General features: G+C 34.4%; 1 protein-coding gene across 6 annotated transcripts in view; it reads left to right on the top strand.

The window, feature by feature from the left end:
• MIGA1 (mitoguardin 1) overlaps positions 1–22,514 on the top strand; it is a 134,589-nt gene that overhangs the window by 69,759 nt on the left and 42,316 nt on the right. For 3 of the 6 annotated variants that reach the window (XM_037826870.1, XM_037826871.1, XM_037826866.1), the window contains 2 exons: positions 20,226–20,326; positions 21,075–21,083. In XM_037826870.1, the coding sequence (XP_037682798.1) occupies positions 20,226–20,326; positions 21,075–21,083 (110 nt within the window). The remainder of the gene's footprint in view (positions 1–20,225; positions 20,327–21,074; positions 21,084–22,514) is intronic. The other 3 variants (XM_037826867.1, XM_037826869.1, XM_037826868.1) reach the window with 3 other exon arrangements.

The raw sequence follows: 22,514 nt of genomic DNA, 5'->3' as shown, positions 1-22,514 counted from the left end.
ACACGTTTTGTTCTCCACCCCATCCCCCACCCCCCATCTTATGGCTCTGGTTAGATTCTTGTAGTCTTTTTATTTCCAAAGAGAGCCATATAAAAGGAGTACCACAAGTTAGCTGGCCTTTTACATTGAATTAAAGATTGCCTGTATTGCTATAGCCTCCCAGTATGAAAAAGGAACATTAATGACAGAGAAACTCATGAAGATTGCTAGATAAAATATAGACTGGAAATCAATTTTTGAGTATTTGCTTAACTGTTTACTATATGTCATATGTGTGATGAGATTCAGGTGAAATAAGGGCTGAGGACCCTGTCTTCAGGTTTTTTTGTGGTCCGATTAGGCAATTAAGACTTACTGTTATGAAGCAATTAGAAAATATTAGTGGTTAGTATATATCTCAATACTGAGCCAATTCCTGAGGCTTAGAGCCTTAGCCCCTCTACAAAACAGAAGATCCTTATTTTAACTTCTCCCCAACTCCATCCTCTCTCATACCCCACAACTGAAATGTTCTCAGCCTGTTTAAGAGCCTAAGACAAGAACTTGAAAGTAAGCAGATCTGGTTTGGGATTAATTGGTTAATTCTTTGGTCATCTGCTTCTGTTTTCTGCTGAAATATGTGAATATCTATGAAATTCATTTGGAGACCCAAACAGCATGAGTATCAGGTAAGAGATATGTATAGTACTATTTTTCTGCATGATGACATTAACTTGGTAAACTTTGTAAACTTTGCAAACTTTTAAAAACAGTGGCAGAATGTGGATGGTAGATTTATGAATGTCATTATTTTGATGCATGATATGTATATTTGCTATATATAAGTTCATACATATACCTATTACATAATAAAAGCATATATTTATATTTTTTAAATTAAACAAATATTTCTCTGAATTATTACTGTAAAAATTTGACTTTAGTTGGTCACAACAACTAATGAGAGGTTGGTAAAATGCAGCATTAAAACCTAATACCAGAGAATGACTTATACTTCAGGAGGCTTCTATTATTATCATATCATGCAGGATATGTGTCATTACATGCTTGGATAGTTTATTTCAACAATGATACATTCAGTAAATAAGATTATTCTTTATTCACTTTGGTTAAGCTATTTGGGCAGGACCAAGTTGCCAAATTTAATAGCAGTTTAAAAATAAACCTGATGAACAACAAACGAAGCTTGCTTACTGTTTCCTGGGAACGCTATTTAGTTGATATGGTTCACATTAATGAAGTTTAAGCTTATTAATCTACACTTTAATCAGTTTTCATCTAAAAATAATTGAGTGTCATAGTTTTGTGTGGTTGTATTTTCCGTAAACAGTAGTATGTATTTGCAATAGCAGTATTAGCAGACAACTCTGAAGCCGTAAGTTTGATAAATGATGTGTTTTTGGCTGAAGCAAAGGAATTTAAGATTCTTTTATACTGATGTGCAGGAACAAATTTAGCTCTTAAAAACAAGCCAGGAATTTTTCTAGCTTAAAAGCAAATTGTTTTGCATATTTCAGATATGTGTTTAGTTAGGCCTCTCCATAATCTATTTTTTGAACAGAATAAATTCATAGAATTTTGAGGTCTGGATTATTTACTTAGGAAACAGTTGACTTCCTAGAATATGTGAAACATGGTATAAGACACTAAAGAGACATGAATGAAGATTTCATCCCTGCTTCTAAGCAATGCAGTCTAGTTTTAGAGATAGGCATTAAAAATTATATAGCACAGTGAAGAGAGTGCTATAATAATGTATTTATAATGTGCTGTGGAAGCACCAAAGAAAAATATATAATTATTCATGGGGGGTTCAGGAAGACTTCACAGGAGTGACACTTGAAGAAAGGTGGTCCATCCGGAAGATGGTTGAGGAAAGGGCTTTCCAAACAGAGGGAACAACATGGAGCAAGGTGCAAAGTGATCTTGTTTAGGGAACTGCTAGTCACTTGATATGTCTTGGGTACCCAATGTGTATGCGTGCAAATGGCAAAGAGAGCCACTGACTTGGGGCTGTCGCCATTTTCTTAGGCTTCAGCCCACCTGTGCACAGCTGGACAATAAAACTCCTTTTGATCGGGAAAAAAAAAAAGAGAGAGCGCCACTGAGAATGATGTTATAATCAGGTTTATGCATTTGGAGGAGATTCTGGAAGGGTGACTGGTACAATTTAAATATTTTATCCACCTTTCTTTCATCTCTCTATGTATAGGATTTCATTAACACAGTGAGACGTCCCTTAAGGGAAAATTAGAGCTATTTTCCAGCCTAGTTCTGACTGTACAAATTCTCTGGTAGAGAATAGGAGAAGCTATAAAGCAGGACCTCTGACCACTAGAAAGACGTTATTCTTATTATTTGGCAAGCAGCCAGACAGAACATTTAGAAATACTGAATGAGCTTGGCAGCAAGAGGAAATACCTCAGCCCATATCTTGAGTCGTATGTCAAACAGCCAGGAGTTGACGCTCTAAGGTCTTGTTCTCTTGCTTTCCTGCAGAATCATTGTGGTTGGAGGATAAACTCCCAGACGGTTTATTTTTAGGGAATGACATGAATTTCAGGCTTAAGTTGTATACTCAGACCTCTAAATATATAGAGAGCAGACCGCAAAACAAATGAGAAATTTGACCTGGTAATTTCCTCCCATGCATTGAGGCTCATAATCTTAATTAATTTCAAAGTGTTTAATAATACCACAAAATGAAGCCTGACTGATGTTACATATACAAGTCAAAATAGATTCAGAGATGAAAGCAGTATAACGATAATTGTTGGAGTCCCCAAAACAAGGGCAGTTCCTGCTGTTTGCCTTTGTCTCTTTTATATTCAAGATATAATTTATCAGCTTGGATTTCAAAGTCCAGGAATTTCACTAGCCCATACAGGGCCTTTGTGTGATTTAGAAAAGGAGTCTCCTTTGGGCCAATGTAGCCTCTTGTAAAGGGCAATGTTGTGCTTAAAAATAAATGAATAAAATAAAGATGGTTCACCTTCCTCCAGAAAGATGCAGCCCCAGGATATGTGCTGGATTTCTGGCCCTGCTTGTCCCCTTGCCAGGGTTCTTTGTGTAACGTACAGAGTGACCAACCATACCTAGTGGCTCTAGTAAAGTCTATACAACCGTAGACCTAACCTGGCTCCTTAGTAACTTCCACTTTGGGTAATATCCAGACATTTCTTTCTTCTCCCCCAAAAAGGTAGAAAATGCTGTTACTCATGTAGAATGTGTGAGCAGCCACTTTTCCTTTCCTTCTGTTGCTTGCTTTGCATTGGCAGCTGCATTTCCCAGTTAGGAATCACAGTTGTTACACTGTCCAGTAATGGTATATAACAAGTTTTGATAAATAGGGAAGGCCATAGACAACTGTTGTGGAAGTCTCCTTTGGGATCATGTCATAATGTCAGGCTGTTTTGATACATGTATTATCAATTCACTATTCATAACTCATCAAGAACAGATCAGTTATCCTTTCTTTTGTTTCAGTGGATTTCATTGTTACTTTTTTCAATATTAAAACACATAGAGGGAAAATGTCATATTTCCGTTCTCTTAATTCTTTCACTTTTCAAAATTATGTTGTTTCATATTTTGGTATTCTACTGTATGGAAGTGGCAGATAGTCATACAAGACACAAAGAGTAGCAGTAGTTTTCTAGAGTCTTGATTTTTTAAACAGATTGTAGCAGACTTTAGAAAATAACTTGTCTTGTCAGTAGCAGGAGCTTCTCCATTTTTAACAAAACCATGAAAAGGACAAGGTTCCAAGTCATATTTAAACTGCCAAAAATCATCTGGAGATTAGCTGCTGACATGGAAGTCAGATGACATTGAGACATTTGGCAGGTTTCCTCTTCTTGCTGCTGAATACAAGCCTCAAACATAGACAGAATCCACAGTGGACAGCCTGCATTTTAAAAGAAGACTGGCATCTTTGGAATCTCCACTAGAATCTCCTGAGATTAAAATAGACCTGATGCCATCAAAGTGAAAGAAAATAGAATGTGAATAGGGATGGCAAAAGTGAGACATACAGAAAACCCACTTGGATTGGTCCAAGGAAATAGATACAGGGCTGAATTGCCAAGTTCCGGGGCCGAGAGTCCTCTAGTCTTCTTTCTTTCTTCTTTTTCTTCCTCCACTACTGCTACTACTGCTACTACTTCTCCTCCTCCTCCTCCTCCTCTTCCTCCTCCCCTCCCCCTCCCCCTCGTCTGCTTTGGAAAAAAACTTAAGAAAATATGTGATTTAGGATTGTGAAATAAGGAGGTAGGCTAGAATCCAGTCAGATTTTTGGCCTAAAATATGTGATTCTTGAGTTAAAAGTAAACATTGTAGTTTCAGTGTTGTTCCAAAGAAGAATATAGTTTATGTCTCTACATGAATGTTTTACTAAAAGTTCTGGGTGATTGAGACAGTTAAAAAAAATTTTTTTTTTTTGATTTATGCATCCTTATTTAAAAGATTAGAAAAAAGATTACCAGAGCCCATGTGGTAATCTTATGGCTCAATTCTCATTTTATTCTATTTTTTTTTTTACTTATTTTTTTATTAGAGAAGTTACATGATTACAAAAAAGTCATGCATAAAATAGAGTTCCCATATACCCTTCCCATACACTAGTTTTCCTTATTATTAACGCTTTGCATTAGTGTGTGCCTTTGCTACAATTGATGAAACAATATTATTATCATTATACTAATCATGTAGTCCATAGTTTATTTTAAGGTTCACTGTTTGATTTGTACAGTCCTGTGTTGTTCTTTAAAAATTTGTGTTCTAACTGCTGGGAGACAACTGTGGCTGTCCACACATTGTACACCAACCTGGATTGGATGTATTGGCTGAGATCACAGCATAAAATCTGTAAAAACTGAGGAACCGTCCCAGAACTCCCCTCCCCACACAGCAAGCTGAGCTGCAGGACCTCACTGTGGGAGAAAGCCGCATTCTCGGAGCAAGTGAATATACCTCAGCCCAGGTCCAACTTGGGTTTTAATTAACAAATGTGGACTGCTGAATACAAGCCTCAAACAGAGACAAACCCCTAACAAGCGCAAAGTACCCTGAGGTCACTCCCAGTGGATAGGAGTAGGGGCTGATGGGAAAAAAATTAATTAAAAAAAAATAAAGGACAAATACAGAGGCTTTTAGAGATTGACTTTAGAGAGCCAGAAAACATCTGTGTCCTGGGAAAGGGAGCCCAGAAGACCAGGTGCTCTATCTGACTGATGGGTGAAACTGGGGCTGGGGTGGGGTGGACTGGCTCTGAAAGAGAGCTTTCTTTCCCTTTTTCTCTCTCTCAACCTGAGTGGCTCAGTGTAGAGAGCCTTAGCCATTTTCAGTTCACAGGGCTCTGACCCAGACAGGGGTGGAGTTAACAGAGTCAGAGAGACAAAGAAGTAATTCAAATGCAGAGTATAACTCCCTAGGGGGGGGTGTATCTTCCCTAAGAGGAAGGAAGTGGGGCCCTGCTCAAGGGCCTGCCCTTCCCTGAGAACTCAGACCCCAGGGCCTGGGGGAAAACAGTCAAAACAGAAACAGCCTAAGCTAAGAATTAAAGGGGCCGCACCTCTTTACAGCAGTCAGGAACGACAGGCTGACAGGTGCTACCTGCGGCAGGTTAAGAAAAGCACAGCTGCTAGAGGCCTCACAGGAAAGTCTGTCAATCTTCTAAGACACACACTCAGGGAAACTTGACTCTGAATATAGCCCCACTCTGAGACCTGAACCCAGTCTGGTCTGGGAAAATCTGATTGGGATAACCAAGGAAACCAGATGCCTAGGCAACAGAAACCTACAAATTACATTAGGAAAAATGAAGATTTGGCCCAAAGGAACAAACATATACCTCAATTAAGATACAGTTGAGATATTGTTTCACTTTAATGAAACAATCATTAAAGATTTTCAAAGAAATGTGCTAAATCAAATAAAAAACAAAATCAATGAGTTCAGGAAAGATATGACAAAAGAGATGAAGGATATAAAGAAAACACTGAGTGAACATCAGGTAGAAAAGGAAAGTTTGAAAAAACTACTAGCAGAATCTATGGAAATAAAAGGCACAACACAAGAGATGAAAACCACAGTGAGACATACAACAGCAGAGTTCAAGAGGCAGAAGAGAACACTCAGGAACAGGAGAAAAAGATACCTGAAATTCTACACACAAAAGAACAGATAGGAAAAAGAATGAAAAATATGAGCAACATCTCAGGGAATTCAATGACAACATGAAGTTCATGAATGTACGTGTCATGGTTGTCCCAGAAGGAGAAGAGAAGGTAAAAGGGGCAGAAGCAATAATAAAGGAAATAATCAATGAAAATTTCCCATCTCTTATTAAAGACATAAAATTACAGATCCAAGAAGCACAGTGTACCTCAAACAGAATAATATGAATAGATCTACACCAAGACACTTAATAATCAGATTATCAAATGCCAAAGACCAATAGAGAACTCTAAAAGCAGCAAGAGAAAAGCGATCCATCATATACAAAGGAAGCTTGATAAGACTATGTGCAGATTTCTCAGTAGAAACCATGGAGGCAAGACGGAAGTGGTGATATATTTAAGATACCAAAGGAGAAAAACTGCCAACCAAGAATCCTATGTCCAGCAAAACTGTCCTCCAAATATGAGGAAGAGTTTAAAATATTCTCTGGCAAACAGACAATGACAGAGTTTGTGAAGAAGATTCCTGCTCTACAAGAAATACTAAAGGGAACACTACTGACAGATAGGAAAAGAGAGGAGTAAGAGGTTTGGAACACAATTTTGGGTGATGGTAGCACAACAATGTAAGTACATTGAGCAAAGATGACTGTGAGTATGACTGTGAGTATGGTTGAAAGAGGAAGGTTAGGAGCATGTGGGACACCAGAAGGAAAGAGGAGGGATAAAGACTGGGACTGTATAACTCAATGAAACCTAAAGTGCTCAACAATTGTGATAAAATGTACAAATATGTTTTTTTCATGAGGGAGAACAAATGAATGTTGACCTTGCAAGGTGTTAAAAATAGGGAGGTATTGGGGGGAAAATACAATCAATGCAAACTAGAGACTGTAGTTAACAGAAACATTGTATTATGCTTCCTTTAATGTAACAAAGGCAATATACCAAAGCTAAATGCCTATAAGAGGGGATTTAAGGGAAAGGTATGGGAATCTTGGTATTGGTGATGTTGTCTAACTCTTATTGTACTTTAGTTTAGTTCTGTCTTTCCTTTTGTTGCTTTTTAGTTGTCAGTTTTTTTCCTTTCTTTTTCTTTTGTCTCTCTACCTTCTTTGACTCTTCCTCCTTCTTTGTAGAAGAAACAGAGATGTCCTTATATAGATAGTGGTGATTATACAGGGGACCATTGGTTGTTTACTTAGGATGGAATGCATGGTGGGTGAACAAAACCATCTTAAACCATCTTAAAAAAAAACAAACTGGTTGATGAAGAAAGCTTAAGGGCACTATATTGAGTAAAATAAGTCAGACACATGAGAAATATTGTATAGTCTCATTGATATGAACTAATTATAATTTGTAAACTTGTAGATATGAAATATATGTTACCAGGATATAGAACGAGGCTAAAGAATGGGGAGCAGTTGCTTATTATGAACAGAATCTTTAACTAGGTTGAACTTAAGTGTTTGGAAATGGACAGAGGTGATGGTAGCATGTTATTGTGAGAGTAAGTAACAGTGCTGAATGGTGTGTGAATGTGGTGGAAAGAAGACGCTTAGAGTCATGTATGTCACCAGAAGGAAAGTTGGAGGTTAAAAGATGGGAATGTATAAAACAGTGAATCTTGTGGTAGACAATTTCCATGATTAACTGTACAAATATTAGAAATCTCTTTTCATGAACTAGAACAAATGTATGACATTATAACTAGAAGTTAATAATAGAGGGGTATATAGGGGAAAATACCCATTGCAAATTATGTACTACAGTTACTAGTATTTTAACATTCTTTCATATACTGTGAGTCAGTAATGGAGGGAGGGTGGTTAGGGGTATGGAAGGATTTGAGCATTCTTTTTTGTTTTTATTTCTTTTCTGGAATAATGGATGCACAACTGTATGATGGTATCATGGGCAATTGATTATGTACTTTCGAGGATTGTATGGTATGTGAACAATCTCAATAAAATTGAATTTAAAAAAAAGCAATGCTTAAATGCTGGGTTCTCAACAGGTAGACAATTGATAAAATTGTTTTTGAAAAAGAAAAAAAATTATGTTCTAGTAACTTATACCTGAAGTTTCCCTCTTTAACCATATTCAAATACATAATTCAATGGGATTACTCACATTCACAGTGTTGTGTTATGATCACCACCATCCATATCAAAATTTTTCATCACCCCAAACAGAAACTCTGTCCCATTGTGAATTAATTCCTCCCTATTCCCATGCCCCCATTCCTGGTAACGTGTGCTCTATTTTCTGTCTATGAATTTACATATTCTAGTTCTTTCATATTAGTAGAATTGTATAGTATCTATCCTTTTGTATTTGGTTTATTTCATTCAACTTGATGTCTTCTGGGTTCATCCATATTGTTGCATATATCAGAACTTCATTCCTTCTTACAGTGAATAGATATTTCATTGTATGTTTAAATCACATTTTGTTTATCCATTCTTTTGTTGATGGACACTTGGGTTGCTTCCATCTTTTGGCATTTGTGAATAATGCCACTGTGGACATCAGTTTACAAATATCTGTTTGCGTCCTTGTTTTCAGTTGTTTTGGGTATATATCTAGAAGTGGAATTGCCAGGTTATCTGATAATTTTATACTTAACTTTCTGAGAAATCGCCAAACTGTCTTCTACAGAGGCTATACCATTTTACATTCCCACTAACAATGAACAAGGGCTTCCACTTCTCCACATCCTCTCCAACATTTGTTATTTTCCATTTTTCATTAATGGCCATTTTAGTGGACATACAGTCTGATCTCATTGTGGTTTTGTTTTGCATTTCCCAAGTGGTTAATGATGTTGAGCATCTTTTCTTGTGCTTTTTGACCATTTACTTATCTTTCATGGAGAAACTTCTATTCAAGTCTTTCGCCCATTTTTTTATTGGCTTCTTTGTCTTTTTGTTGTTGAGTTGTAGGATTCCTTTATATATACTCTGGGTATTAAACCCTTATCAGATAGTTGGTTTCCAAATGTTTTCTCCCATTGTGTAGGTTGTCTTTTTACTTTCATGATGAAGTCCTTTAATGCACAAAAGTTTTTAATTTTGATGAAGTCCCATTAATTATTTTTTCTTTTGTTGCTTGTGCTTTGGGTATAAAGTCTAAGAAGCAGTTGCTTAACACAAGGTCCTATATACCTCCCTATGTTTTCTTCTAGGAGTTTTATAGCTTTGGTCCTTATATATGAGTCTTTGATCCAGTTTGAGTTAATTTTTGTATATGGTTTGAGGTAAGTCCACTTTCATTTTTCTGCATATGGATATTCAGCTTTTCCAACATCATTTGTTGAAGAGGCTATTCTTTCTTCACTGAGTGGAATTGGCACAATTGTAAAATCAGTTTGCCATAAACGTGAGGGTTTATTTTTGAACTCTGATTTGGATTCCTTGCTCTAGATATCTGTCCTGTGCCATTATCTTACTGTTTTGATTATTGTATTCTTTGTAATAAATTTTAAAATCAGAAAATATGAGTCCTGTAACTTCATTCTTCTTTTTCAACATGGTTTTGGCTATATGGGGCCCTTTACCTTTTCATATAAATTGATGATTAGCTTTTCTATTTCTGCAAAGAAGACTATTATTTTTGACTGGGATCACATTGAATGTGTAAATCACTTTGGGTAGAGTTGACATCTTAGCAATATTTAGTATTCCAATCTATGAACATAGTATGTCCTTCCATTTATTAAGGTCTTTTTATTTTTCTTTTAGCAATGGTTTGTAGTTTTCTGTGTACACAACCTTTTCATCCTTTTTAAAATTTATTCCTAAATATTTGATTCTTTTAGTTGCTGTTGATTTCCTCCTCAGATGTTCATTACTGATGTATAGAACCACCACTGATTTCTGTGTGTTGATCTTGTACCCTGCCACTTTGCTGAATTCATTTGTTAGCTCTAGTAGCTTTTTATGGATTTTTCGGAATTTTCTACATATAGGATTGTGTCATCTGCAAATAGGGAAAGTTTTACTTCTTCCTTTCCATTTTGTATGTCTTTTGTTTCTTTTTCTTGCCTAGTTGCTCTGCCTAGAACCACCAGTACAATGTTGGATAAAGTGGTAACAGTGGACATCCTTGTCTTGCACCTGATCTTAGAGGGAAAGCTTTCAGTCTTTTACCATTAAGTAGGATGTTAACTGTGGGCTTTTAGATGCTCTTTATCGTGTTGAGTAAGTTTCCTTCTATTCTTAGTGTTCTAAGTGTTTTTATGAAGAAGTGGCGCTGGATGTTGTCTAATGCTTTTTCTGGATCAGTTGAAATGATCTTGTGTTTTTTTCCCTTGATTCTGTTAATGTGGTATGTTACATTAATTAATGAAATATCATGTTTTTTTTCCCCTTGATTCTGTTAATGTGGTACATTACATTAACTAATATTCTTGTGCTGAACCCCCCTTTCATACCTGAGATATATCCCATTTGATCATGGTGTATAATTCTTCTGATGTGCTCTTGGATTTGGTTTGCTAGTATTTTGTTGAGGACTTTTGCATCTAAATTCATAAGAGATATTGACCTGTGTTTTCTTTTCTTGTTTTTATCTTTATCTGGCTTTGGTGTGAGGGTGATGTTGGCCTCATAGAATGAATTAGGGAGTGTTCCATCCCCTTCTATTTTTTTGGAAGAGTTTGAGCAGAATTGGAGATAAGTCTTCTTGGAAAGTTTTGTAGAAGTCCCTTGTAGAGCCATCTGGTTCTGGGCTTTTCTTTCTTGATAGGCTTTAAATTACTGATTTAATCTCTTTACTAGTAATTGGTTTGTTGAGTTCTTCTGTTTCTTCTTGTCAGTGTAGGTAGCTTGTGTGTTTCTAGGAATTTGTCCATTTAATCTAGGTTATCTAATTTATTAGCATACAGTTGTTCATAGTATCCTCTCATGATGTTTTTTGTTTCTGTGGTTTCAGTAGTAATGGCCATCTTTCATTTCTAATTTTAGTTATCTGTGCCTTCACTTTCTGTTGCAATTTGTCAGTCTAGCTAAAAGTTTGTCAAATTTATTGATTTTTCAAAAAACCAACTTTTGGTTCCATTTATTCCCTCCTTTTTTTTTTTTAATTCTCTGTATCATTTATATCTGCTCTAATCTTTATTTCCTTCCTTCTGCTTGCTTTGGGTTTAGTATGCTCTTTTTTTTTCAGTCCTGCATTTGTGAAGTTAATTATCTGATTCTTTTCTTCCTTTGTAATATAAGCGTTTAGAACTATACATTTCCCTTTCAGCACTGCCTTTGCTGCATCCCTTAAGTTTTGGTATGTTCTGTTTCTCTTTTCATTTACCTGAAGATATTTCCTAATTTCCCCTGTGATTTACTCTTTGACCCATTGGTTGTTTAAGAGTGTATTGTTCAATTTCCATGTATGTGTGAATTTTCCAGTTCTCCTCTGTTATTAATTTCCAGCTTCATTCCATTGTGGTCTGAGAAGATACACTGTATGATTTCAGTCTTTTAAAATTTATTAAGACTTGTTTTGTGACCTAATACATGGTCTGTCCTGGAGAGGACACTCAAGAAGAATGTGTATTATCATGCTGTTGGGTGAAGTGTTCTGTATATGTCTGTTAGGTATAGTTGGTTTAGAGTATTGTTCAAGTCTTGTATTTCCTTGTTGATCTTCTGCCTAGATGTTCTATCCGTTTTTGAAAGTGGTATATTGAAGTCTTTTAATGTTAATGTAGAACTGCCTGTTTCTCCTTTCAAGACTGTTAATATTTATTTCATATATTTTGGGGCTGTGCCGTTATGTAGATATGTACTTATACTTCTTGTTAAATTGACATATAACCCTTTTTAATATGTAGTGACTTTCTTTGTCCTTTGTAACAGTTTTTGACTTAAAATTTATTTTATCTGATATTAGTATAGCTATATCCACTCTCTTTTGGCTACTACTTCCATCATATATGTTTTTTCCATCCCTTCACTTTCACCCTAGTTGTATCTTTGAATTTAAAATGAGTCTCTTGTAAACAGCAAATAGTAGGTTTATGCTTTTTTATCCATTCTGCTAATTTCTGCCTTTTGACCAGAATGTTAATCCATTTTTATTTTAAGTAACTACTGATAATTCAGTTCTTTCTTCTACCATTGCTGTTTGGTCTTTGTAAGTCTTATACATTTTTTGATCCTCAATTCATCTGTCAATGCCTTCTTTAACATTTATTTGATTTTCTGTGTTGTACCATTGAGTCCCTTCTTATTTCTTTCTGTATTTGTTTTTCCAATATTTTCTTTGTTATCATGGAGCTTAAATCTAAACAGGTTTGATTTGATACCAATTTAACTTCAATAGCTTACACATACACTGTTCCTGTACCTTTCTTTACCCTTACCTTTTTGTTGTGCTTGTTACAAATTATATCTTTATAAGTTGTATGTCCAGATCTGTAGATTTATAATTACTTTTTATGCATTTGCATTTTAGGCCTGTGAGAAGTGAAAAGTGGAGTTTCAAACTGAAAAATACAATAGTACTGGCATTTATAATTATCCATATGGTTACCTTTATGGTTACCTTTACTGGAAGTCTAATTCTTTAAGCTTCTTTGATCCACTGTTTAGTGTTCTTTCCTTTCAGACAGAAGAACTTCTTTTAGCATTGGTTGTAGGGTAGGTCTAGTGGTGATGAACTCCCTCAGCTTTTGTTTATCTGGGAATGCTTTAATCTCCCCTTCATTTTTGAAAGACAGTCTAACCAGATATAAAATTCTTGGTTGACAGCCACTACCTTCTTGCCTGCATGGTTTCTGATGAGAGATTGGCACTTAATCTTATTTGGACTCTCTAGTACATAACACATTGCTTTTCTCTTGCAGTTTTCAAAACCTTGTCATTGGCATTCAAAAGTTTGACTACCATGTCTCTGGGTGTGATTCTCTCTGAGTTTATCCTGTTTGGGGGTCATTGAGCTTCTTAAATGTCTATATTCTTGTCTTTTGTTAAATTGGGGAAGTTTTCTGCCATTATTTCTTTAAATATTCCTTCTGTCCATTCTTTATTCTTCAATTCTGGGCCTCCTATGCTGCGTATATTAGTACACTTTATGGTATCCCACATGTCTCTTAGGCTCAGTTCACTTTTTTTCATTATTTCTTTTTTTTTTTTTTTTCCTCAGCCTGAATCATTTCAATTTTCTTATCTTTGAATTCACTGAATCTTTGTTCTATCAGTTTCATTCTGCTGTTGAAACTCTCTAGAGAGTTTTTCATTTTAGTTATTGTGGTCTTTGGTGCCAGTATTTCTGTTTGGTTTCTTTTTTATCTTTGTTCTATCGGTTTCATTCTGCTGTTGAAACTCTCTAGAGAGTTTTTCATTTTAGTTATTGTGGCCTTTGGTGCCAGTATTTCTGTTTGGTTTCTTTTTTAGATTTCTATCTCTTTATTGAGATTCTCATATTGTTCATTCATTGTTTTCCTGATTTCCTTTAGTTTTCTCCTTTATCTCCTTTGCATACTGAGGATCATGTTTTTGAAGTCTTTATGTCCAAAGGCTGGTCTTTTTAATTGATGATTTCTGGTTTTATCTTGTTCCTTTTCATGGGCCATCACTTCTCATTTCTTTATCTTGTAATCTTTTGTTGCACAGTGTATGTTTTAGTACTTTTTAAAGTGTTAACTCTGGGATTTAGTCCTTGAGCTGTCTGTTCCTTACGTTTGTATCAAGCTGGTTATATGAAAGAGGTCTCCTTGAGTGCTGTGAACTATCAAAGAGAAACAAATCAATGTAAAATTACTTTACACAGTCTTTGCAAATTGGCTTTGTTTTAGCTGGTGCTCTCTTTCAGAGTTTAGTCCTCCTATCAAGAAGATCATTTTGAAGTGAAAGTGAAGTGTATGGTCCTGTCTGTTATTTCTGAGCATAAATCTTTTCCTGGGCTTGTGCTTGCTTGTGGCCTCAGGAGTTCCCCCATTTATAGGAAATCAAATGCCCCTTATACTCCCTATGAAATAGACTTTCTCCCTATCCCAGGTTCTCTATTATATGTCCTAAAGCAGGTAATCCATTGTCCTAGTCCACTTTTATTTAATTTTTCTTACACTGCTTTAGTTGTCTCCAAGTTGCTTCTGTCTGCACGACAAGTTCCTGGAAGGTGAGACAAAGATATGTTTCCTGGTTCAGGCTTGAAGGCTGCCACCAGACAGATTGGCACTGACATGCTGGCACTCCAGTATGCCCATAGAGGTTACTCTTCTCCCTCCAGAACAGGGCCAGGGCTCCACCCTGGGAGCGCAAGCTGGCTCCACACTGCACCGTGCCAGGAGACTGGGGGTTTGGGATAGGGACCAGCAAGAGTGCTACAACCTTCCCCTACCATTTTTAAAAGCTGTATTTTCTTGATTTAGCACTCACCCAGTTACTGCAACTTTTTAACTGTTTTCCAAAGTTTCAAGGAAGATAGTTCTGGCAGTTTTTGCTAGTTCAAAGATTCTCTTCAGATGTGGCATCCTGGAACCTCTTAAACTGCCATCTTGTTTCTCAGTTTTTAATCACTCAATCATGTAGAAAGCTTTCTTTTAGGCATATGTAAAGTTAATGATGACTCACTAAGGAGCTTAAGCTTTGTATTTCAGGTTTACAAGAGAGAATCAAAAGTTTAATTAATTTAAGGGATGGGTATTAGAAACATAAGAAATTTTGCAGGGCTCTGACACGTGTTAAAGAGATACTACAGGCAAAATGACCTAGAGGGAAATACATAATAGGCTTTTTTAATAGAAATTTAAAATCTGGGGATGGTCAGTTTATAATACTATTTTTTTTTGTTTGTTTTTTGTTTTTAGTTCATATGAAAAAATATTTAGGTATTTACAATGTGTTTGATGCTCTAATGAGAACTATAGGGACTATCAGGAAAAAGAAAGAGAGAGAAAAAGAAAGAGAGGAAAGGAGGGAAAGAAAGAAAAGGGGAAGGGAAAAGGAAAAAGGCGCTCCTCCCACTCAAGTTGCTTCAGTCCAGCTGGGCAAGCAGGTTATGTATTCAGGCAATAGTTAAATAAGAATAGAAATAGTTTATTAAATGGTAATATATTTTGAATAATAATGTTAATAGCTAACATTTATTGAATGCATACTTTACATATATAACTCATTTAATGCTCACACAACTCAATGAGGTAGATTGTATTCTATTTTACAAATGAGAATACTGAGGCACCAAGAAGATAAGAAACTTGTCCCAGGTTATATGTTGCCAAGTCAGGGTTTGGACACAAGCTGTCTGGCTCCAGAACCCACGGTTTTAACAGCTTTGCTCTACACTGCCTCACATATAAACAACCAGTTTCAGAGAGGATGCTTGCAGTAGATAATACTTGAGCTGAGTATTAAAAAAAAAAAAAAAGAATATGGGTTGCCTGAGTAACATGGATTAAGGGAGCAGAAGGAAATAGGGTTATAGATTGGAGAGGAGGCAGGAAGAACAAAGGCTTGAGTAAAGAATGTATACAGCAATAAAAATAAAGCAGCAAAAATTATTTAGCAGTCACTATGTTACAAGTACTGTGTCTCTACAAATCTCCTATTTCATCCTCACAGCAACACTATGAAATCTAATTTATTCTGAACTTGCCTAGTAGTAAGTAGCTGAGCTGGGATCCAAATACCAGCTGACTGACTCGACAGCCCAAGCTTTCACTCATGGCATTACTCTATGACAAGTAGGAGTAGAGTGAATGTACCGTCAGTTGGAACTGATAGTTCTTTTGGTAACTAATGGAAAATATTAATGGATAGGTATGTGGTCTGAGATTATGGAAACCAGAAAAGTCATTGAGGATTTTGGTTAGAAAATGTTTTGTTTTTGTTTTTGTTTTGTTCTAGTTACAATGAAATATTTGTTGTACATCACTAGGCTATTCCTCCCTACCAATTACATATGTTAATGAAATAAAATATCTGTGAAAGAAAGCATTTAGAATGTCTGGACACATAGTAATCACTCAAAAATGTGAGTTGAATCTGAGTCTTCTTGTAAGTTCTTTGGATTGTGAATAAGATATGGAAAAGGAATGCTCCAGCAGCACTGTCCACTAGAAATATAATGTGAACCACAAATGTAATTTTAAATTTTCTAATAGGCATATTAGAAAGGTAAAAAGAAATAGGTGAAATTAATTCTAATAATACTTTCTTTAGCACAGCATATTGAAAATATCATTTTAACATGTAATTTATATGCAAAGTTATTTATGAAATATATAGTTTTTTTGTTACTACATCTTCGAAATCCGTTGTGTATTTTACATTTATAGAACATCTCAATTCTGATGAGCTCCATTTATGTGCTCAGTAGACACACGTGGCTAGTAGCTAATTGGATACCACAGCTCCATAGTTTCATAGCCTGGAATCTGGTGTGGAATGACCCAGATTTGAATCATGCCACTCATTTCTTAACTGTGAGAGTTGGAAGTGGTTACTTAACCCCTCTGTGCCTTAGCTTCCTAATGTTTAAAATGGGAGAAATAATAGTGCCTACTTCAGAGGATTATTGTGAGATTTAAATCAGATCATAAATATAAAGCATGTAACTTGGTATCTGGCAAATAGTAAGTGCCCAATAAATGTTCATTTTAATTTATTTTATCACACCTTTATTGCCGTAATTAAATAGCAAGCTTCCCCAGTTTCCATGTCTTCTTCCTGTAAATATTTGATTATCCCCACTAAAATATTCCCACTTAAAATTCTAAACTGGTCATCAAATAACAATAAAAGGTTAATGAGCTAGGAGAAAAAAGATTGTGAGTGGTATACGCTTGGTATATATACCAAGTAGTAGTTCTGACATCACGTACAAAACCAACCACTGTAGTGATGCTCGTGCTATTTATTTCCTGACTTTTCTTTATAATTTACCACCTAAGTATGTAGCCCTGATCACTATAGTTTAGTTTTGCCTACTTCTTATATTTTATATGAATGAAATTGTACATAAAATTCTTCACTCATCATATTGAGAGATTCATCCATGTTCTTGCATGCAGCTGCAATCCATTCCTTTTCTTTGTATAGTATAGTTTTTCATTTTGTGACTATACCACAGTTTCTGTACTCAATGGTAGATGGACAAGTGTTTTTTTTTCCAATTTGGGGCTATTATAAACAATGCCATTATGAACATTCTTGTGCATATAGGCATGCATTTCTGTTCAGCATACTCAAGGATAGAATTGCTAGGCCATGGAGAATTCAGTCGTGAACTTTTGTAGATAACGGCAAACTCGCCAGGATGGTTCCACTAATTTACTTTTCTGTCAGTGGTGTGTGAGTTTCTATTGCTATACATTCTTGCAAAGAAATTGCTATTTTTCCAATACTTACTGTTCTGGTAAGTGTGTAATGATATCTCGTTGTGGTTTCAGCGTTTTTGTCTTCCAAAAATTTTGTTAAAAAATTATCTGAAAATTATGATTAAGATAGAGCCTTTGGTTTTTGCTTTTTCCATGCTGTTCCTTTCAATATCACAATCAAGAGTTTATGATACTTTTATAAAAGAGTTTCAATTTTAATTGGATGCAGAGAAGCAGTTAGTTTGGGATATTACCCAGGATTCTTTCTTTATACTTTTTATTGGCTTATCTGAAAAACAGATGTATTATTTCTGTTCATAATTATTAAGCTGCCATTCCAGGAGTCATAGCAATGACTGAAATAAAAGTGTATGGTCTATGGTTTACAGAGTTGGATGTAATGAGTAAATCTGTCCATTTCCTTAAAATTGAGCTGTTTTTCTTTGTTAGTTTTTTTTTTTTTTCTTTTTTTTAATAAAGTACAACCATGGTAACTGATTTGGATGATATAAAATGACTGGTTACTCTTGATTGTTTGAAGTAAAACAGACTTTTAACAGCTCATGGGTAGTGTCTGAAAGGTAAAGTGACATAAGATAAATGTCTGTATTCCACTCTGAACATAGCAAAAGACATATGAAACCAGGATTTAACGTAATTGACTATAAATCTAATCCTTCCTTAAAAGTACTTTTGTATAATGAAAATTGTAGTTTTCTTTTTTGCATAATTAATACTGCGAATGGAAAATAATTATGATGATAAAGCTTTGAAGGTTGTAAATGCCAATTAAATTTTGTAAATAATATCTCAAGGTGCATGTGTATTTTTTTTAATCATACATGCACTGAAAAGAGAATTATTGGAATTTTTCCAAATAATTGAGCATCTGAAAATACCAGTTTTGTTCATTTAGAAGAGTAAAGCAGTTATGTGGTTTTATTCTTGAACTTAATGGAAAAATATAAATTTTTAAAAGAACTTTTTTTTATACTTTTTTAATTGTGAAATTTAGCATATATACATAACAGTGATAACTTTCAAAGTATGATTTAACAAGTAGTTAGCAAATTTCAAAGAATGTTTTGGGTTACAGTTCCATAATTTCAGTTATTTCCTTATTGTAAAATATAACATATATGCAGAAAGGTGATAACTTTCAAAGTACAATTTAACAAGTAGTTATATACGTAATTTCAAAGAATGTTATGGGTTACAGTTCCATAGTTTCAGTTCTTTCCTTATAGAATATGTATTTTGAAAATAAAATTATTTAACCTCAGATTTTGCCATGTTGGTACTCATTTATTAGTAGAAGGATTTTAAGTTGAAAAATGGGTATTTTTAAAGGATTGAGGCAAACTTCAAATGAAAACAATTATGATTTAAACTTGGAAGATAAATAGTTAAAATGTCAACTCTGCTCTCACCAAAAATAAAGTAGGAAAAAAATATACTACATTGTAAATATTTTTGATATTTAAAATGAATGAAACTTGGATCAATTATGCCTATTCTCTGCTGCTTGTCTTAGAGCTTGTAATATAATTGGTTGCCAAAATTTTGAGTTTAACTAAATTAATGGTTTGGATTTTTAAAACTTTGCACTTCCTGTAAAGAGTCACAAAATGTCTGTGTTTTCTGGTATTTGGGGATTTTAAACAGAACTTGAAGATTTCTGGTTAAAGTAATGAACTTTATTTTGGGAAAAATGATGTCATGAAAATTCAAATGAATAAAAAACCCAAAAAGATTTCTGCTTTCTTTTTAAAGAAGGTGAAGTATCAGATAATTTTAGCATATGAGAATCAAAATAAGAAAAATCTGTGTATATTATTAGTTCTTTGCTTTTTTCATTTTTGTGTTAAATTCTGAAGTACACAAATTATTGCTACATTGTAATACCATATGGAAATAAGTACAGTATTTATTTGAAATTTTAATGTTAACAGTTAGATTCCTTATAATAATATGTGGAGAGATTCACACCCACATTCAGTATTGCTAATAGGTAGCCTATGTTGGTGTGGCCAGATAACTGTCTCCAAATTTATTTAAATTTTTGCAACCCTTTAAAATCACTGGGTCAGTTTTATTTGACTCTTAAATAAGCAGAGTTAAACATCAGGTACTTAGATCTGATCTTTTTTGTCCTTTCAGTTTTTTAGAGTAGGTCTTAAAGCCTAAAGAATTCATAAGTATCTTCTCGAATTGTTTTTGTCAATCAAATTGCCGTAAGTGACTGGCCAAACAACATTTGATGTTAGTAATTCAGCTGATTTAAATGAACCTAACCAATTCTTCCAATTTGAGTAAGGTCACTTCTAACTAAATTGCTCTGTTGCAAATTAGCTCTGGTATATGTTGATTTTAACAGATATGATAGATAATCCAATGGTTATTATATATACCAATTTAAGCTATTAATATTATATATTTGAAAACCTTTTGAATCCCAAATTCATTTTAATCCCTTTTTAAATTGCAAATGAACGTCTGCTTTAAAGTACTTTCTCTTCTGCTTGGCAGTGTTCAGAATCAGTTAAATAATGAATAGACTTTGAGAATTTTGTCAGATTATATCCCATTAATTTGCGCTGTTTTCCTTTTAGATCCCGGTAGTCTAAATAAAGACTGAGGTTAAAAAAAAAAATCAATAGAATGTAAAATATGGCAGTTACAAGGACTATCAGTTTATGAACTTTTCACCTTTTACTTTTGAGATAAAGATACAGGTATCACCATGAAGGGAAATGTGAATGACATTGGCCTGCGAGACACCTTGAGCATCGCATCAACTGATTCCTTTGCTTCAGCAGCAGAGGTAGGACTTGCATGTTCTTAATGAGGATTTTCTTTTTTGGCTGGAGAGTCTAGTTTTACCATTGTGCTGCAGTTCAGCTCAGTAGTCATTTATTTAGCCTGTACCATGGGATGGACGCCAGGAATACAAAGATGTATATCACATAGCTCCTGCCCCCGGGAGCTTAGACTCTCTTCAGGAGGAGCACTTTCATATTCCCTACATTATGGCATATAAATTAGTATCTTTTTGGAAAGCCATTTGTCAGCTTATATCAAGAGATGTAAAATGTTCAGACTTTTTAGCTCAGAAGTTATCCTTCTAGATCTTTGTTCTAAGTAAGTGACCAGATACAAAGATTTACATATAAAACTGTTCACTGTGAGATTTAATAATCATGAAAAACTGGAAACAGACTAAGGCCAAGTTATGATACATAAACAAATTAATACAAACATACCTTGTTTTATTGTGCTAAGCTTTACTTCGCAGATATTGCATTTTATACAAATTGAAGGTTTGTGGGAACCCTGTGACTAGCAAGTCTGTTGGTGCCATTTTTCCAGTAGCATGTGCTCACTTTGTGTCTATGTGTCACATTTTAATTAAATTTTGTACATTGTTTTTTTAGACATAATGCTATTGTACACTAATAGACTACAGTATAGTGTAAACATAATTTTTATATTTACTGGGAAACCAAAACATTTGTGACTTGCATTTTTGCAATATTCCCTTTATTGTGGTGGCCTGGAACCGAACCTGCAAGATCTCCAAGGTATGCCTGTATTATTATAAGTGCGTTAACATGATTCTAGTCATTTTTACTGAGATGGGAAAAGTACATAGGTTAAGTGAAAAGAGTAGGATATAAAGCTTTATATCAAATATAATTGTAATTTTTAAAAAGAAAAAAGAAAAACGTATGTGGCATATTGTGTAATTATAGAGTCATAAGGCTAGCTATGTAAATACATTAATGTATAAACAGTGGTGAGCACTGAATTATAAATTTATGGGTAATTTGTTTTCTACTGAGATTTAAACTTTGTACCAAAGAAGATATTTGCAAGTGGTCATCTTTTTACAGTTTTCTTCTAATTAAAGTAGCTTTAAAAGTCACATATGGCCAATTTTATCTTAGAATGCTTTCATATTTATGGTAGCATTTTGGATATTAATGGCAGATTAATGGTAGATTTTGGATATTAGGTAGATTTTGGATATTAGGTGCTGATTTTTTTTTCATGTAAATAGTATGTATCCATAACTGATGTGTGAATTTATTTGGTAGTGTGGAAAGCTTTAGGTATTCTAATATTCTATATCCTAAGCTTTGATTTTACCTTTTTTGAAAGCAGTACTGATCCTTAACCTTACATCCTCTGGTTTTTTACAATATCTGTGTATTTGAGCCATCACTTAGAGTATCATCTTCTGAATTGTTTATATTTTTGCCCTTGTAAGTTTGTAATGGAATATTTCATTTGTTCTATGGGAAGCCATTTCCACTTCCATTTTACTTTTTTAGATATGGACATGTTTATCTCTCTGTCAAGATGGTTTATAAGAAAAGAAATTGATATTTGCTTTACGTTTTTCCCGTGAGGAAAAATATGTAAAATTTCTTTCTAATAAACAATGTTAAAAAATACTTTGCCTAGTGTTCATTATACTCACTTTTAATTTAATTAGAAAGGTTTGGTAATTAAAAAAAATAATCATTATGGAAAACAAAATATGTGAGTATCTATAAGGGCTGTACATCCAGAAACATCCTGGAAATGATTCTAAGGTATAAATGTATGCTATCTTAGAATGTGAATGTTCCAATATAAAGTATTTTCTGTTATAAGAAATGTTTGTTAGTAATTCTAACTGTATTTACTATATGCCATGCACTTAGATTAGAGAAAATTGTTTTAATGAAGAAAGTTATTAAGAAAATAAGCTCAGAACTCTTTGGGAAGTTTAACAGTTTTTGATCACTTGAAAGCTTTATTCAGAATTACCAGAAAGATTTCTTGCCTGTTTAGATTAAGACAATTTCTGGCATATGCTTTTCTGCAAGCTAGGTCAGTCATTTGTAAAAGAGATTAACAAAATTTTCCTATATTAGCTTTGCCAAACATTGGTTTGAAACCACAGACTTTTTTTTCTCCCTGAAAAGTCTTAAAAAAAAAAAAAAAAATATATATATATATATATA

Source organism: Choloepus didactylus, chromosome 2 (assembly GCF_015220235.1).
Source record: "Choloepus didactylus isolate mChoDid1 chromosome 2, mChoDid1.pri, whole genome shotgun sequence".
In the NCBI taxonomy this organism is placed as follows: domain Eukaryota; kingdom Metazoa; phylum Chordata; class Mammalia; order Pilosa; family Megalonychidae; genus Choloepus; species Choloepus didactylus.
The sequence above is the reverse complement of the archived record's forward strand: the minus strand, read 5'-3'. Positions and strand labels throughout refer to the sequence as shown.